The sequence below is a fragment of the Podarcis erhardii genome (genome assembly GCF_964252035.2).
Source record: "Podarcis erhardii genome assembly, chromosome: 8".
NCBI classification, from domain to species: Eukaryota; Metazoa; Chordata; class Lepidosauria; order Squamata; family Lacertidae; genus Podarcis; species Podarcis erhardii.
The window spans coordinates 57,112,805-57,131,827 of NC_138499.1; the positions used below are offsets into that span (position 1 = coordinate 57,112,805).

Below are 19,023 nucleotides of genomic sequence, written 5' to 3' on the forward strand. Positions count from 1 at the left end.
TAATGAAATTGTTCACTATATAATACCATTTATTATTGTTTATCACATCCATTTTTCCTTCCTGTCACCATCCCGTGGAACAGATACTGGGTCCTTTCAATTCACTAGGAGTCAGGTTCTTTGAAGACAACTTGGCTGGGGATTGGACTAGGATGCAATTTCTGCTTCCTCATTGGAGCCAATCTCTTGTCCTCTTGGAGAATCGGGTGGAAGATAAGATGGGTGAAAATATGAGGTTGGGTGTAGTTTTACCAGTCTTGTAAACTTAGTCCCCTTGTCCTAGAAGTCCAGGAGGGGTGAGTTGATCACATTCTGGGTTCTTGGTCTTGCCAATGTGTACCAGGGACTAACTCCTCATAACCAGACACGACTCTAATCCCAGTATTCCCAAGACTTGGACACCCTAACTTTCTGGCTAGAAAAATTCCAATCTCCCTTTTTCCATGAGAAGGTTAGGTAATTCTTGCACTGTGCAGAACAAATAACTCTTAATGTTCTCTTCACATGTAGCAAAGGATTCAGACCCATTGTAACCTCAGTTCCCATGTTCTGGTTTTTCTTGAAGATGGGCTCAAGCGAGGTCTTAAGCCTGACATTCTCAGTGACAACTGACAGACTATTTTTAGCTGGTGAGGTCCAGTAGGTCTCCTCATGTCCTCCTTAGGGCTGCCACACATCTCCCCATTGTAAAGTAAATATAATCACCAAACATCTCTTAGAGGTGTTCACTTTTTAACTCTTAGTCAAGACTGTATTCCTTGTAGACTCACAGGCTAGTCCTCTGGCCAGACCTTTTCTTAGCTTCTTAAACCAATTCCCATTTCCATCTTATGCTCTAAAACTAAGCATATTAATGGAACCGTTAAAATCTTACCTGTGCAGGACACATGCCCTTCAGTCAATTCCCCTCCGTTTGCCACTTTTGAGGAGAGTTATGACACCTTAAACTATCTTACCCATAAAAAACAGTGCTACTTGAATATTCTACTCTTTCCAAATATATTAAACACCTTCTCTTAATTAATACATTTTTCCAATAGAATTTATTTAGGGCAGTTGATCAGTTTAAAGAAAACCTCACTGTATAATCTAGTTCCATTTATTTCCCGTTGCTTGTTTTATTTTAATCTAATATTGTGATTAAAGCTAGTTTCTTGTACTTACAATTTTGTTTAAATCTGAGAAGAGCCGTGACTAAAGGGAAATGGAAGATGTCTTCACTTTGTTTTCAAATTCTGACTTCTCTTTCTGAGACTGTTGTATTAATAGTATTTTAAGTAGTAAAATATGTACTGTGATCTCTAAAATTATATTTCAGGTACCATACGTGAGGAAAATGGAATACGATGGCATATTTGTCCGTATTGTTCTAAAGAATTTAAAAAGCCCAGTGATCTAGTGAGACACATCCGCATTCACACTCATGAAAAGCCATTCAAATGTCCACAGTGTTTCCGGGCCTTTGCTGTGAAGAGCACCCTCACAGCACACATTAAAACACATACCGGCATTAAGGCTTTTAAGTGCCAGTACTGTATGAAGAGCTTTTCTACCTCAGGAAGTTTAAAAGTGCATATTCGCTTACATACAGGTAAGCTGTCACATTTATCTTTTTGTAATACTGAGAGAACTTCCTTAGGAATCGGAAAGTCTTACTGAAAGTTGCTTATGTGCCTTTTACATGCAGGACATTTTATCTGATTAAATAGCAAGAAATCTGAAAATATTTTTTCCCCAGTTTTTTTTTTTACAGTTTTAATCAGTAATATGAAAAACTTCAAATATTTTCGACTTCCAGGTTTGAAATTTTGCCAAGTTCTCACTTTAGCAAGGGATGTTAATTTTTTTTTTTTTAAATGTCAGGAGCTTCATCTGCATGTCTATTTTAACCAAAGCAGGGTGAGGCAGTGAAATTGTATTGACTCAACCCACATTGCCTTCATGCACTGTTCATAAAATTTTACAGAAGAGTTGCCATGTTATTCTTTTGCAGAAAATACAACAGAACTTTGTTTTTGCTTATCCTCTAATTTACTAGTCCTTAAGATGCCGTAAAAGTAAAACTCTTCATTGGTTGTGGCTGTAATATATAACTGATGCTCAAGTGATTTTCACCTTAAGTTTCACATGTATTAGCCCAATAATGCATGATCCTTAAATGACAAAATTGGGACTATAGATTGACTTTATATTGCATGTTATGTATGAATAACATGTGGTAGAAAGACAGATGGATGGATGAAATTTTGGTGTTCCACCACAGATTGGTTATACTTACTTTTGTCAGTGTTTGACTGGGACAGTAGTTGTATTTAAGATGTGATTTGAATAAGCATCCTGTAACATGTGCAGTATTATTTAAGTGTGGATATTGCCAGTGCTGTACTATGTTGCTTTTGGATGTGTATTGCCACCCACGGTCAGATGTAACTCATCTCATTTAGCTATGTTTAGGTAGAGCTGGATTGGGTAGTAGATGTTTTGGAGCATGGAAGAGGAGCAGGAAGAAGTGTGCAACTCCAAATATTGCATATGAACTCAGTGTCCTACACTGGTAGGACATCAGTATCACACAGACTTTATTTCGCACAGACTTTATCACACAGACATATTTCACATGCTGAATTATGGATAGAGGCTGTAAAGGGGAAAGTTTCTAGATGAGGTCAAGAAATACATTTACCCTTTTGTCTTGCTTTCGAAGCTGTAGAATATTAAACACATCATACGCTATTCTTTTTTTAGGTATTAGACCTTTTGCTTGCCCACACTGTGATAAAAAGTTCCGAACTTCTGGTCACAGAAAGACACACATTGCCTCTCATTTTAAACACACGGAACTAAGAAAGATGAGGCATCAGCGTAAACCTGCAAAGTTTCGTACAGGAAAGACAAGTGTTCCAGTACCTGATATCCCTTTGCAAGAACCTATACTCATCACAGATTTAGGTAAAGTGTGCACAGTATGATTTGCTTGCATAAAGTTTTACTTTTTAGTTTTAGAATAAAACTAAAAACCAGGATTCCCGGTTGCCTGAGGAAAATGCTTGTTGATTGCGTTTTGATGGTCATTACTGTGAAAGCTGTTATGTAATTAGGCATGTAGCTTACTTTGTAGTCCTCTGAGCCATTGATTCGGTTAAAGAGACATTTTGGATAGAGCACAGTGTCTGCTGCAGTAATGCAGTTATCATGACTTGCAGCATTACACTTATAACACAAGCTCAGTATGTGGTTCATGGAACAAATCAGATTCGTATGCCTGTAATTGTGTGAAAAGCTGAAAGACGATACGTAGTAGTTTTTAAAATTTCATGCAGGGAAGATATACAAGCAAAGAAATATTCTACATTTTCAGCATAATTGTTCTCAGCCTGTTGGTCATCTGAGATTTTAAATAGCATAGTGTAAATAACTACCAGGTCTTTGCAAAATTAAGCTGGTACCTTCTGATGGCTAGTTTGTTCATTAAAAAAAGGAAAACATTTCCTTAGATAGACACACAGGAATATATTTAAGGTTTTAAAGAGTGTTTTACGTTTTAACATTCACATAATCTAAAGTAACAATAGTGTCTTCTTTTCTCCATATGAAGTGGAAGGAAGGGTATAATTACAATAATTACATTTTATTTATAATTGCATTTCATTTAGGAGCAAGAATATGGCTGTATTTGGGCAATCAGGATCTTGGCTTAATATGCTGAGATAGGTACAAAGGTCAGGCACCTGCATGCAACTATGTTACTCCTCCCTTCTTATATAAACACGTAATCATGCCCGGAAGCCTCAGTTAACCAGAGCTTCTCATTGCATTCAGACTGGGAATTATGGTTAATTACTTCTAAGCATTTAAAGATGATTTAAAGATGGCTTCAGTATTCTGGCTGTTTTGGAAGCCCTTAACCATAGGAAGTGTGGTTCCTGACATGCTTCACCATTCATGTGAAGAGCAAAGCAGTTGTGGGCGGCTGAAGTTTGTCCATATTTCAGTTTCTTAAGCTAAGAGCATGACCATTTGAAAACAGCTGCTGTTAGGTGTTACAATTGTTTCAGTATTTGAAACTGTCTCAGTTTGATCCATCTTTTTCTTTCCTTCTCTATACAGGTCTTATCCAGCCAATCCCAAGAAATAGCCAGTTCTTCCAAAATTACTTCAATAATAATTTTGTGAATGAAGCGGATAGGCCATATAAATGTTATTACTGTCATAGAGCATATAAAAAGTCTTGCCATCTTAAACAGCATATACGGTAAATGCAAGAGCAAAGATGTGGGTGGCTGAGAGAATGTTCTAAAAATTAAAGAACAGGAAATAGTTCTTTCTCTGTATTCTCACATCTGTCCCGTGCTGCTATACTGCCGATATACTTGCTGTTTCACCTTCGTTCCAAAGGCATAGAACATTAAGGTTTAGAAAGCACAAAATACAGAGCTGTGGGAGAGTGTAATTTTTTTTCTTTGTGAGATTAAGAGGGAATCTTCACTTCCCTAAATAGTGCTGACTTTGTCCTGCGAATAGTGAGGTGCCCTGTATACCCAAATTAGATAAATATATTAAAATAAATAGATGGTATAATAATGTAATTATTTCATCATATAATTTTATTATATGCTAGTGCTCAGCACCCCTAAGTTTAGATCCACCCCAAATCATGATGCATTATGCCTAGCTTATTCCACCCTACTCCCTTTGAACCACTGATTCTTCCTTAACAATCAGCAGTAATGATAAAATAATTTATAAAAGTACAGCATCATGTTTATTACTTGGGCTAGGTAGTAACAAATTTATGGGTTCAACCCTGTAACTGGAAATAATTATAGCTGTAGAATAAATAATTACTTTTAGGTTTATATATTAAAAAAACCAGTTATAATGTAATTTAGTATGACTATATACTAATAACAAACTCATTCTCCAAGTACTTATTTGTATGCGGCTATATTGGCACCATCTACGCATAGTAGGAACATACTAGTAGGATTGGGGAAAACCAGAGCTTTACAGAAGCATGTGCACATGCACACACCCTTCAGAAAAAAATATGTAAGGGAGAGAAGAGACATCAAAACAGTTAAGTGAGGACCAAACATGTTCAGTGGACACAAAACGCTGGCTGATGCTTTGTGGGGGAGGGCGGAGGGGGTGGGTTGGAATGGCTTGAAACTTGGAACAGCAGCATTTTGTTGCAGGTCCTACTGTGAACGTATAATAAGTTACTTACAAATCAGTTTTGCTGATTTGGGAACAGTTATATGAGTGCCCCTCTTCCACCTGATCATTAATAATCTTGAACTTGAACATTTGCTCTTCCTTCCGTCACACTTTGGCATTTATTTATTTTTTAAGATCACATACTGGTGAGAAACCATTCAAATGTTCTCAGTGTGGAAGAGGCTTTGTGTCTGCTGGAGTATTGAAAGCACATATCCGAACACACACAGGATTGAAAGCTTTCAAGTGTCTAATATGCAACGGGGCTTTCACAACTGGCGGGAGTCTAAGGAGGCATATGGGCATCCATAATGACCTTCGACCATATATGTGCCCATATTGTCAGAAAACATTCAAAACCTCATTAAACTGCAAAAAACACATGAAAACTCACAGGTACGTGCATTTTAACTGTATGCTTTCTACAAGCACTTGATCTTGTATTGCTACTATCTGCTTGGGCAGCCAACCTTTTCAGTTTGGGAATTTTAAGGGGTCTTCTCAGTGTGCCAATAATGAATTCCTAACCAACTTCTAAATGAGTGATTAGGGCTGGCATGGTGTCAGCATTTGGCTTGGTCATGCAAGGGTCAGGGCCCCAGCAGTTACACATTGATACTACTATAAAAAAAAAAAAAACATGTTCAAGGCCTATCACTGGGTAGGGAAGCACTAGGCTGGACAACTGTAGCATCTCCCTTGTCCAGTGCTTGGTCCTGTCTCCAGTCTAGTGTTATTTTGCAATTTTATATTGGGGCACAGAGGACCCTTGACCGATGTATTTTCTGCGGTGGTGGAGTAGGAAAATGTAGCTATGTTGGGTCTGGGACTTCTCCACGTAGTGTAGGACCCATCTCAATGTTCAGCTAACATTGTGTGTCAATGCCACCAGTTGTCCTTGCAGCTCACAGCAACATGGTGCCCATTTTGTAAGTAATATTTTGTTGCAGGTGAGAAGAATGGAAATTAGCTATGATTGAAGGAAGATAGGAAGGTAGTCAAATACAAAAAAGTTATTTTGTTATCCTGAGGTTTTTTAGATATACACACAGTTAAAAGATGCTCCTACTGTCAACCTCATGTTTTGTTAGTGCAATAGAACTGTTGTCTTCCTCTTTCAGGTATGAGCTTGCACAACAGCTGCAACAGCACCAGCAAGCTGCTTCAATTGATGATACAACAGTAGACCAGCAGAGCATTCATGTTTCTACTCAGATGCAAGTTGAGATTGAAAGTGAAGAGCTGCAGCAAACTGAAGCTGTCACAACAGATCAAGAAACTATTTTAGATTTGGACCAGCAGCAGGTTGTGGACTCGGAGGAAACTGAACTGAGGCCACAGTTGACTGATCAACCACTTGGTCAAGAGGAAGGTAAATGTAGTAGAAAAGATTGGTAAATAAGTCAGTTTAAAGGGAAATTTGTTTAGCAGCTATCCTTAAATGTTGTGATTAGGCTTAATGAACCTGATCTTTTTTACAGATAGGTAGCCGTGTTGGTCTGCCATAGTCAAAACAAAACAAATTACTTCCAGTAGCACCTTAAAGACCAACTAAGTCAGTTCTTGGTATGAGCTTTCGTGTGCATGCACACTTATGGAGGCATATCTGTGTATCTGAAGAAGTGTGCATGCACACGAAAGCTCATACCAAGAACTGACTTAGTTGGTCTTTAAGGTGCTACTGGAAGGAATTTGTTTTGTTCTGATTTTTTTTGCGAGTCTACTGTGCAAAGCTGCAGCAGTAGCTGAGTGGTGATATGAATGGTCTTATTAATGCATCATTTATTGGGGACAAATCTCAACTCAGTATAAGTTTCAGGCTTTCTGTGAACATTAGACTCAAGCTGCAGCTCGTTCATTGAACATGATCGGTATTAGAAACAGATGTGACAGCTAGAAGCTAAATGATACCTTAAACCTGGGTTATGGGTACCACAACAGAGTGCCTAGGCATGCTTTTTTATAGCAAGAATACAAAGCTGAAATTTAATGGACTGCAGTAAAATCTTATGTTCATTTTTCACATTTCATTTCATTTCCAGATAGATTTGTGACATCCCAACATGCACTGCAAGAAAATATGAATCAGTTTGAGCAGCAGACTATAGCACAGCAATCATTTGATCAACAAGCATTATCACAAGGTTAGTAAATGTCTAAATAATACTTTTCAAAGTGACCCATGAGTATGTTTTTGCAATGTTTGAAAGCTTCAACAGCATTCAGCTGCACAGTGACTGCAGTTCCAGAACGTCACCACATCTACAGAAAAAGGTTGGTGCTTGTGAAACTGATTGAGTGGCGTTTCAGAGCCAATCTAATTTGTGAAACTACAGGTTTAATTATTTTCTTTTAGGAAAGTTTTCTGTTTTATTCATCTCATAGAAATGTAAGGTATTAAGTAATGCTAGACAAAGCATGGCTTTAAATCTGTATTGTAGAAGATTTCTATTTTACTTGGAATGCTCTCTACAGATTTCCTATTCTTTGAAGGTTATTTGATGTTCCTGGAGCACATATATAAAGAAACATGTGTTTAACTTGATGGACCCTCTCTCTTTGTCTACATATGTGCTTCATTGTTCTTAGTTGTTTTTTTTACTAGTAAGATAGGAAAATGAAAGTCTTATATTATAGTTGCATGGTCCTTCCATGATGATAGTTCCCCTGCTGTCAGGGAGAAGGAGGGTCTTGGGGAAGGAGAACATCACTCTGAGGAAAAGGGAAACAGCTCCTTAGAAAGGGACTCATTCTTTGGGGGATGAGCAGCTATCCTCGTGCTGAGGATATTTCTCTAGGGGTGGGGTGGAGGGATCCTGGCGGTGGGCAATTTGATCATTAGGAACATATGCCTATCCCCTAGTTCAGTGTTTCCCAACCTTGGGCCTCCAGATGTTTTTGGCCTACAACTCCCATCATCCCTAGCTAGCAAGACCAGTGGTCAGGGATGATGGGAATTGTAGTTCCAAAACAGCTGGAGGCCCAAGGTTGGGAAACACTGCCCTAGATTGCCTGGTAGATAGTTCTGAAATGGAGTCAGTGGTTGTGATGCATGGTGGCTTCTTTCAAAAAATGGAAGTCTTGTCTAAATGAAGAGAACAAAAAGGAATATAAACTTTGGCACAAGAAGTGCAAGTGTAAGGGATGCTTAAAAAAGAATTTGAGGAGCACCTTGCTAAGAACATTGAGACCAACATCAAGTACTGTAGTTCTTTAAAATAAATTTTAAAGTGTTCTCCTGCTGATTTCTCTGTCTTGTGATTACGAATGCCAGATTTATGTCCATTTATCCTTTGGCATAAGGTTTGGCAATGTTTGTCCAATATAGACAGCTGAAGAGCACTGCTGGCATTTGATGGCGTACACTATGTTAGAAGATTAGAAGATGAGCCATTAAGTAGGCCTGAGATGGTATGTTTGAAGTTGTTGGGGCCAGTAATGATACTACCCAGGTGTATGTGGCAACAAAGTTGGCATCTGGGTTTATTGCAGGCTCTGGTACCAGTTTCCATGTTAAGTTTGGTTGCTGTATTATTGTGGGTGAGGAGGAATTTAAGATTGGGTGGCTGTCTGTAGGCTGTGAAAGGTCTTCCTCCCAGAGCTTGAGACAGAGACTTCAGTCTCCCAGGACATTCAATACAAGATCTCAAAGTGGCTGTCTTATTACAAAAGAATTTCAGGAATAGATTTGAAAGAGAAGTTGCTGAATTACAACTTATCACTAAACTGAAAATATGGAGAGACCTGGTCTGAACAGCAATATTGGATTCTTATCCCATTACACAGGCTAAAACGATTCTTGGTCCTTTACGTAAAGGTAAAGGTACCCCTGCCGTACGGGCCAGTTGTGTCCGACTCTAGGGTTGTGTCCGACTCATCCGACTTAAGAGGCCGGAAGCCAGCGCTGTCTGCAGACACTTCCGGGTCACGTGGCCAGCGTGACGAAGCTGCTCTGGCGAGCCTGCACCAGCGCAGCACACGGAAACGCCATTTACCTTCCCGCTATAAAGCGGTACCTATTTATCTACTTGAACTTAGGGGTGCTTTCGAACTGCTAGGTGGGCAGGAGCTGGGACCGAAAGACGGGAGCTCACCCCACCGCGGGGATTCGAACCGCCGACCAGACGATTGGCAAGTCCTAGGCAGTGAGGTTTTACCCACAGCGCCACCGGCGTCCTTCTGGTCCTTTACGTACTGTCCCTTCAAAAAATCTCTTGGTTTTTCTTTTTCTTGTGGGACTAACTGTCACTAACGGTCACTAACAGACTTACCATACCCATTAGCCAATCACCCATTCCCTCCCTCTCATTATATATAAGGGTATGATGACTTCTGTTTCAGAGTATCTGAAGAAGTGTGCATGCACACGAAAGTTTATACCTAAAACTACTCAGTTGATCTCTAAGGTGCTACATTATAATTTTTAAATTCTTTTGGAAGGATTCTTTTAGAGTAAGTAAGTAAGTAAATTTTTATTTATACCCCGCCCTCCCTAGCCAAGACTGGGCTCAGGGTGGCTAACATCAAATATAAAATACATTCAAACACTATCAAGCAATTGATTAAAATACAGCTTAAAAATTAGAATCAGGATAAAATTAAATGATTGCCCACAAATTACAACCATAGGGGTTGGGACTTTTTTGAAGACTTGATTCTTTTAAGGGAGCTTTTTGGTTTTTAAGAAGAGTCTTTATAACTCATTTCTTCCCATGAAAGAAGAGAAGCAGTAGATTCAGTTAAACCTGTTGTTTTTTTTTCCAATGTGAAATGCTGGTATAACATAAATTTTATGAGAGGAGCAAATAACTTCATGTTGAAGAGGCACAGATATAGTGGAATAGGAATTAGTTTGGGATAATGTTTATGCTGTTATTGTTTGTACTGAGTCTTACATTTTTGTGAAACCAATGTAGTTAAAGGAAGCTGGGTCAACCTGTTAGACACATGTACACATAACATTAAATTCAGAATCTGAATGGCTCTGAGCTAATTGAAACTTTTTAAGGAAACTTCAAATTGTGTTCTGTGGAGAACATAGTTGAAAAGAAGGCAAACCTGGGGGTAAGTATCCTTATTGCTGTGCTTCACAGGATAAAATCACAATATAAAAACACAAAATACATAATAAAAAACAAAAACAATCCAATAACCTCACACCTAATAAAGCTTTCTCATTTGTCTTTTGGTAGGTTTTACTGTTAATGATGGCTACAGTCAGCAAAATCAATTTCCAGCAGTACAGCAGCTTCAAGATTCAAGCACCCTTGAATCCCAAGCTCTTTCAACAAGCTACCACCAACCAAATCTACTTCAGGTTCCTGCACCAGATGCTATTAATGTAGTAAGTATTTACTTGAAAGATATGTAGTTTTTTTAGCTTTGTGGAACTTGCATTCTTAGGTCAAATATTGCTACTTCAGAGAGAAGAGCTGTACCCCTTCACCAACTGAACATTTTGCCTCCCCACAATGACCTGTAATGCCCAGGACATTTGGGGGAAATGGAAATGGTGACTGGACCTTTGAGACGTCAGCTGTTCTATAGTCACCACCTGCAACAGTAAAATAGAGTTAAAAAGAAGACGAATAAAGAATCTGTCACCTTTGCTAAAGACAAGCTTCCTTTAGGAGTAGGCCATTTTATTGCCACACAACTCTACTGGGTTAAATGTAGAGTTTAGCCATCCTTGTTACATGTTTAGGTGAGTTGATTTTAGTATTGTATTGACAACTGAAAAATTAATATTTGCTTCCCAGACCACCCGCCTGATTCAAGATCAGTCACAAGAACTTGAGCTGCATCCTCAACGCTCTCAGTTTCTGGAAGATAATGAAGATCAAAGCAAGCGTTCTTACAGGTTTTTTGAACTTTACAATTGGCCATTCTTATGTAGCTGTTGAAAGGAAAAGTCCACTCTCTTACTGAACACAGTGGAAATTACTTCTGAGTAAACACAGATTTGCAATGAAAATTGGTTTATGGGTTGAATATATGTCACTGGAAAACATTTAAGTTGTAAATTCATGAACTACAATTCTGTATAATAATATCAGTTGTTGCTAGCAGTAAACCAGGAAACAATGACATGTCATATTTATTTACAGGCCATCATCAAAGCTGACTTTTCATTTCATTCCAATTGAACTTCCATTTTTGTAGGTGTGAATATTGCAACAAGGGTTTCAAGAAATCCAGCCACTTGAAGCAGCATGTACGTTCTCACACTGGAGAAAAGCCTTATAAATGCCAGTTGTGTGGACGAGGATTTGTTTCTTCTGGGGTTCTTAAATCTCACGAGAAGACGCATACAGGTGATAAAGCAGTAGTAAAATTTGGTTCTTTTGCTAGTCATTTTAAGCCTTGTAATTCTCCTGTGTCCAAAAGAAGAGCATGACAGTATAAGAATTTCCTTGCTGAATTAAACCAAAGGTCATGTAGTCTGGCTTTCTGTTCTCAACAGTGGCTACTGAGCAGTCCAAAGCAAAGCATATAAGTCATTGCCATCTCCAGAATTCAAAGTATACTGCCTCTGATATGGAGATCCCATTCATTTGACATGGGTAATGGCTATTGGTAAAACAACCTTTTAAAATGGTCTAAATTAGAGATATGGTGTGGTGTTTAGAATGCTGGACTAAAAATGGGGAGAATCCGTTTCATTCCCCACTCAGCTATAAAGCTGATTCCATGATTTTGGGCCAGTCACTGTTTCTGCTCCTTGGAGGAAGAGTAGGATAAAAATGTAAAAAAACAAAACAAAAACAAACAAATTAGTGACTATCAGCACGTTTCTGATAACAAATTGAAAGCAAGTCACTGCTATGTGCTTGGAATTGCACCTTAAAACTGACTCATTGTTGAACATTTTCTGTTAGATCACCAGAAAGCCTATTTGTCCTTTTTCCTTCAGGAGTTAAAGCATTCAGTTGCAGCATTTGCAATACATCCTTTACTACTAATGGGAGCCTTACTAGACATATGGCAACTCACATGAGCATGAAACCATACAAGTGCCCATTTTGTGATGAAAGTTTCAGAACTACTGTTCACTGCAAAAAGCACATGAAAAAGCATCAAACTGTGTCTTCAACGGCAGCATCAGGTGGAGAAACAGCAGGAGGAGGTGAGTTTTCCCCCCCATATGCATGAATAATCACTTTGATATTTAAACAATCACAGAGGTTGTTTGATTATTTCAATGGGCCTCTAAAAGTACTCTATAACATGTTATTCCTTCTCTATTGAAATATGCAGAAGATGATGATGAGACCTCTGAAAGAACATCTTCTAGAAAGTCTAGACCTGGTGTTATCACTTTCACAGAGGAAGAAACAGCAGAACTTGCAAAAATCAGGCCACAAGAAAGCGCAACTGTTTCTGAAAAAGTTCTTGTCCAATCTGCTGCAGAAAAGGACAGAATTAGTGAAATCAAAGACAAGCAAGCAGAAATGGAAGCTGAGCCAAAATATGCCAACTGTTGTACTTACTGTCCAAAAAGCTTTAAAAAACCTAGTGATTTAGTCAGGTAAGAAGACCTGCCACCCCAAAGCTAAAGAATACACATGAAGCACGTTATTTTTGCAGCTCACTTTTAATCATTCTGGCCACAGTCTAAAGAATTCCACTATTTATTGCATGCCAAGTTGTTTATTAACTGATTTCTTAGTAGCAGCTGTTCATATCACATTGGATCCACTTCTGAAATGTGGAGGAGCTTCAAATGTAGCTTGCAATATGGCATGGGAGGCAACAGTTCAAATTAAAAGTGTCTGACGTCCTACTCATAGGACATTCGCAGTGATGGTGCCCTGTTTCTGAAATGCCCTCCCTAAAAAGGTCCACCTAGTACCTGCATTACAGTTTTTTCAGCACAAGTTAATACATTTTAATTTGCTATCTTTCAATATGGTTGCTGAAGTTAATCTTTAATTGTAATGGGTTTCAAATACCTTATTGTCTATATAGTTGTATATCACCCTGGTATCTGATATGATGAGGGTTGGTATAGGAATGTTTTAAATAAATTAAAGCAGTCCCTGGATTGCAACCATTTTATGAAAAGCTTGTCAAATGAAAATCTGTGGCTTAGTAGCTCCAGGTATAATTGGACTTGGAAAATGTTTCCAAACATGTTTTTCAAACTTGCTTAGCAAACCACATTTCAATGCTCCTCAATTTTTTTAGACCTAGATGTTTTAATTTCTTTGTAAACATTGGTGTTGGCCAGCAGACATTGATAAACATATAGTATTCGCATAAGCATATAATAATTGAAGAACAACTATTTTTGACTAGGCATGTGCGTATCCATACGGGAGAAAAACCATATAAATGTGATGAATGTGGAAAGAGTTTTACCGTAAAGTCTACTCTGGATTGCCATGTAAAAACACACACAGGTAAGCAAGATGTTTTATAATTCCAACTCTCTAATGAAATGTGCAGGTGAAAAAAAACCCCAGGAACATCAAAACACTTGAATTTTTTAGGATGTTAATCTGGCTGGGATGTTTGGGTTTTTAATGGAATATTACAGCAGTGGGTGGTTGTTGTTTTTAGTGTTGAAGGGTGCTTTCAGATGGAGGTTTATTGTGGAACAGGTGCTGCTAATGCATGTTAGCTTTTCTCACTGTCCACCTGATGTCATTGTCATCAAAATGACAGCCTGTACTTAAGAAAATATTAATCAGATATATATTTTTACTGTGGAAAATCCATTTAGGAAAAATAACCCATTATACATATGCAGCCATCACTAGTGTGGAACTGCCTTTTCCCCTCCCCAGACAGTATGTGCATGCGTATTTCTAGCAGTTTGCCACACACTGAAAGCATGCTGCAATTTCAACAAGCCAGGTGGAGCTGTTTTCTTGAAATCACTGCATTTGTGGGAGATGACTTTGGATTCTGCGATCACAGTACATACTTAATTATTTTTATTTATTTATGTGGAGCTCTTATGAGCTAAATATAAGTCTTGTGCAAAACTTTTGTATTAAACACTTAATACAGCTGTTCATATTTTAAACCATAAGTTCAGGGACATCCTTACATTGAAATATATGTCCTTGTTCATTTTCTCACTTTCTACACGTGGAAAGTGGATGGGGAACGGAAGACAGGAACATGTAGGGACACAATTTTCTGACACAATGTTTGACAGTGGCCTCCTCTGTACAGGCTCAACAGAATTGCAGTGGGTCATAGCTGTAAAGAGATTAGGATCTTTATTTTCACCTGACAGACTGTTTTCTTACTCTCCAGGTCAGAAACTCTTCAGTTGTCACGTATGCAGCAATTCTTTTTCTACAAAAGGTAGTCTGAAAGTGCATATGCGCTTACATACTGGAGCAAAACCCTTTAAATGCCCTCACTGTGACTTGAGGTTTCGAACTTCTGGACGGAGGAAGACCCACATACAGTGTCACTTTAAACCAGAGGCCAAGAAGGCCAGGAAGCCTGCGCCTCGCACTCCGGCTGAGGGACTACAGCCAGTAAACCTTCTTAATTCGTCCTCAACAGATCCCAACGTTTTCATCATGAATAATTCTGTTCTGACAGGCCAATTTGACCAAAATTTGCTTCCACAAGGTCTCGTTGGTCAGGCTATACTTCCTGCTTCAATGTCAGGTAAACACTGTCGTTGTTCTGCATGGGGTTTAAAGCCTCTTTCTGTTGGTATTACCTGATAAGGAAGAAGTAGGACTATGGTTGGTTCATGCTCTGAACAAGGCACAGCTCGGGCGAGATTCACAGGTTTGACTCACTCATTGCGCACCTCATCGGCTCACTTGATTGAGCAGCGAAGATCACTCTGAGGAGCTGTTGCATGTTCATTCCTCTTGCACCCACACTACCTGCCACAGTTCAGTGGCCCAGTAAGCCAAAGGGAAAGTTGGGTGAAGTGACTGCAAACAGAGCCCCCATCCTTTAGCCAGCCTGCCCACCTAGCAGTGAAAGGGGAAGTGGGGAGGGAATTGGTTAAAGTTGCCCCCCGCCTGATACTCCCCCCTCCCCATCTACATGGTTTGCTTTTAGGATAGAAGAAAGGGAAGGGCAGAGAGAACTAGAGGAAAAAGGCAGGGCAATTATCTTTGTTTACAAGCACTTGTGGGCTGCTTATGAATGCAGTATGTTTATCCATAGAAGATAGAACTTGTTGGCATGGCTTCCTGAAAATAAAGGATACAATATATATATATGACTGTTTTCCTTTATAGCTGGAGGTGATTTAACTGTATCCTTGACGGATGGTAGTTTGGCAACCCTTGAAGGAATACAGTTACAGCTTGCTGCTAACTTGGTTGGACCAAATGTTCAAATATCTGGAATAGATCCTACCAGCATCAACAACATTACATTACAAGTATGTTTATCTTGTATTATCTTTTATAAACAAAGAGTAAGTTTTGTACAGATAAATGCAAAGAGACTGCCTTTATATATATACTGTTCATGCATATCCCGGTTCATTAAACCATTTTTTTTTGGGGGGGGGGAGGCTTAGCATTATGTGCAAATGTGCCAGTTACAGATAGGTAGCCGTGTTGGTCTGCCATGGTCAAAACAAAATAAAAAAATTCCTTCCAGTAGCACCTTAAAGACCAACTGAGTTAGTTCTAGGTATGAGCTTTCGTGTGCATGCACACTTCTTCAGATACACAGAAGAAGTGTATCTGAAGAAGTGTGCATGAAGAAGTGTATCTGAAGAAGTGTGCATGCACACGAAAGCTCATACCTAGAACTAACTCAGTTGGTCTTTAAGGTGCTACTGGAAGGAATTTTTTTATTTTGTTTTGTGCAAATGTGGTGATTGTAAATAGAAAACATCTTAATAATCTGCAAATTATCAAGCTTTAGCAAAAACTAGATTTCATAACTTAATTCTTGCTACCATGGTTAGAGTTTTCTTTAAACTAGGTTACTTCGAAGATGGGGAAATACTTTCTCTGAGAAATTCTATAATATTTTGTGGAGAGGTGTCATCTATTTGCATCTCCTATATTCATTTTCTTTTCAGATTGATCCCAGTCTTTTGCAGCAGACGCTACAACAGGGTAACGTACTGACCCAGCAGCTAACTGGGGATCCCAGTTTGGCTACTCAGAACACCTCGCTCCAGACAGCAGATAGTTCAGTGCCAGCAAATGTGGTAATACAACCTTTGTCAAGCTTGTCCTTACAGCCCACTGTTACCTCTTCAGCAAATATGACAATAGGACCTATATCTGAGCAAGAAGCTGTTTTGACTACGAACACTGCTGGTAAGCATGATACAAAAGCACACACTTCCATTTTGAAGGGTTCTGTTGCTAAAAGCTCCCAGAATTATTCCATGTTTAAATTTATTTTGCTCATCTTTTCTGTAAGTTTATTATATAAATATTAATTTCAATTTTAAGAGCAAATATATTATTGCCCTTCGCAAATACTGATCAACCATGTATTTCTATCAATAAAGATTTATTTTTTAAAAAAACAAATTAAATTAAACATGTTCCTGGTTGAGGAACATTTATGTATTTTTAATTCCCTAATTGTTTAAATCATTTACTATATGATGCATCATTATCCTGAATAAATAGGGTGATTGGGTTCTTTTTAAAGAGTTATTTGCATGTACAGTCATGCATAGAAGTGGCTGAGTGGGCTAACTATTTGGAGAAATTTTTCAAAGGCCTCTCCTAGCCCCCCATCTGCTAGCACCCTGAAGCAGATGAGGCTGTATACAGGGGCAAAAGAGATTGACAACTACAGACAAAGGGGAGTGAGGATTTCTACCCATTCAGTTACTTCCAAACAAGTGCATGGGGCTACTTGCCAAGACATAGGATAATCTGCATCAAAGTTGGGAACACCATCTCTTCTCAAGCATTGTGATTCCTCCTGGAATTGTTTATATTGCTTTTGTGAATAATTGGGCCATGCCAGTTTAAGACCTGCTTCTGTGCCTTCTGCTTATATTGGAACAGGCATCACGACAGTAAATACTAACATATTGAAGTTTGGCCGCTGATGATTATTATTATTACCCTGTTTGTGTTTAGGTTCACAGGATCTGTCTCAGGTCATGACTTCACAGGGCATGGTTTCAAATTCAAATGGTCAGCATGAGATTACATTGACAATAAATAATTCGAGTCTGAGCCATGTTTTAGCTCATGCCTCTAGTACAACTACTTCAAACTCATCAGGAACCCCTCAAGAAATTACCCTTACCATATCTGGCAAGTATACTATCCTCATTTTGTGTGTGTAAAGTCATTCTGTCTAATAATATATGCTTAATACTTCACAAGCCCTGGTTCAAAGATATCCACACACTTTGGTGTAGTGGCATTTATTTTCCCTAGCATATTAACTCTTCCTCTATTTGCTGTTTTAACTTCAGGTAGGTAGCCGTGTTGGTCTGACGCAGTCAAAATAAATAAAAAAATTGTCCAGTAGCACTTTAGAGACCACCTAAGTTTGTTCTGGGTATATCGGAAGAAGGTGCGTGCACACTACCCAGAACAAATTTAGTTGGTCTCTAAGGTGCTACTGGACAGGTTTTTTTATTTATTTCGACTGTTGTTTTAACTGAACTCTTAAATTATTATTACAGTAAATCAAAAACATATTTAAATATTTTCATTTAATATTTACAGTGACAGATTTCATGAGTTTATGTTTCCGTAGCACTACAGCTATTTTTTCTTGTAAAATTAGAATATTTTTATGTATTAAATATGCAGAAGCAAATATAAATCTTCATTGGCTTATAGATTCAATTTTGCATTTAGGCCAGGATCTTATTCAGCATAATTCCTCTGGAGCTAATGAACTGAATGGGAATCTACGACTGGCAACACCAACAATCAATAATCAGTCAGCAGGTGCTACATTAACAATAAGTAATGATCAACTCCTCTCTCAGAGCCCAGTGCTGAACAGTAGTTCAGGTAGGCTTTTAATAATTTTTCTCAATAAATCGTATTGTGGAATCTTATTATATTCTGGCTTAGCGGTTTCAGTGAAGAAATGAGAACTGGTTTCTCAGAAACACCTGATTTCATTGAAGCCCAAGTCATACAAATGCCTTCCCTTTTTGCTCCTTTCATCAATTGCAGTACATTCTTTTATTAGATTTTTCCATTAAAAATGACAGTGTAAGCTACTTTTATGTTCATATTGTTTCATACTATTATTAAAATGCTGTTATTTCAGCCTGTCTGAGCAATTTCCACTTGTAAATTATTACAGGCGGCAACCATTTTAGGCCCACCGATGTGCAGGTCCTTTTGGACCCAGAGGAAGACAGGTCCAGTGGGGGCATGGCACACTTATTACTGCTCCACTGATGCGCACGGAACATGGTTAAGAAAAGTGGACAGCCATGAATATTCATAAAACCATAGTGTTAGGCAGATTGGCACATTTCCCAACTAGTAAATTATGATAATTATGTGTAGAGTTTTGAAATATTGTACCTTTTTACAGAGCTTAATGCATCAAGTGGGAACCTTCCTTCAACACCACCCATGTCTCAGCCAGCTCAGAATTTAGTAATGTCGTCACCAGGAGTTGGAGGAGATGGTAGTGTCACATTGACCCTAGCTGATACTCAGAGTATGCTATCTGCTGGTCTTGATGCAGTGACTCTTAACATCACATCACAGGTTTGTGTCATGGTTCTAGCCTATTCCTGATACCTGGTACCTGCTAATTAATATTCCAGATACCTGCTAATTAATACCTGCTATAAAACTAGGGTTAAGGAAGCCTGAGTGCAACTTGACAAAGAAAATATTTGTACAGTGCAAA

The 19,023-nt window shown here is 38.5% G+C and overlaps 1 protein-coding gene across 5 annotated transcripts in view; it reads left to right on the forward strand.

Annotated features, from left to right (window-relative positions):
• ZNF236 (zinc finger protein 236) overlaps window positions 1-19,023 on the forward strand; it is a 49,710-nt gene that overhangs the window by 18,744 nt on the left and 11,943 nt on the right. For all 5 annotated transcript variants that reach the window (XM_081873338.1, XM_081873341.1, XM_081873339.1 and 2 more), the window contains exons 11-28: window positions 1,319-1,591; window positions 2,746-2,949; window positions 4,108-4,252; window positions 5,353-5,613; window positions 6,339-6,589; window positions 7,260-7,361; window positions 10,410-10,561; window positions 10,977-11,077; window positions 11,380-11,531; window positions 12,131-12,343; window positions 12,475-12,745; window positions 13,516-13,619; window positions 14,485-14,850; window positions 15,441-15,586; window positions 16,241-16,484; window positions 17,268-17,447; window positions 18,003-18,161; window positions 18,700-18,878. In XM_081873338.1, coding sequence (XP_081729464.1) covers window positions 1,319-1,591; window positions 2,746-2,949; window positions 4,108-4,252; window positions 5,353-5,613; window positions 6,339-6,589; window positions 7,260-7,361; window positions 10,410-10,561; window positions 10,977-11,077; window positions 11,380-11,531; window positions 12,131-12,343; window positions 12,475-12,745; window positions 13,516-13,619; window positions 14,485-14,850; window positions 15,441-15,586; window positions 16,241-16,484; window positions 17,268-17,447; window positions 18,003-18,161; window positions 18,700-18,878 — 3,503 coding nt within the window. The remainder of the gene's footprint in view (window positions 1-1,318; window positions 1,592-2,745; window positions 2,950-4,107; window positions 4,253-5,352; window positions 5,614-6,338; window positions 6,590-7,259; window positions 7,362-10,409; window positions 10,562-10,976; window positions 11,078-11,379; window positions 11,532-12,130; window positions 12,344-12,474; window positions 12,746-13,515; window positions 13,620-14,484; window positions 14,851-15,440; window positions 15,587-16,240; window positions 16,485-17,267; window positions 17,448-18,002; window positions 18,162-18,699; window positions 18,879-19,023) is intronic.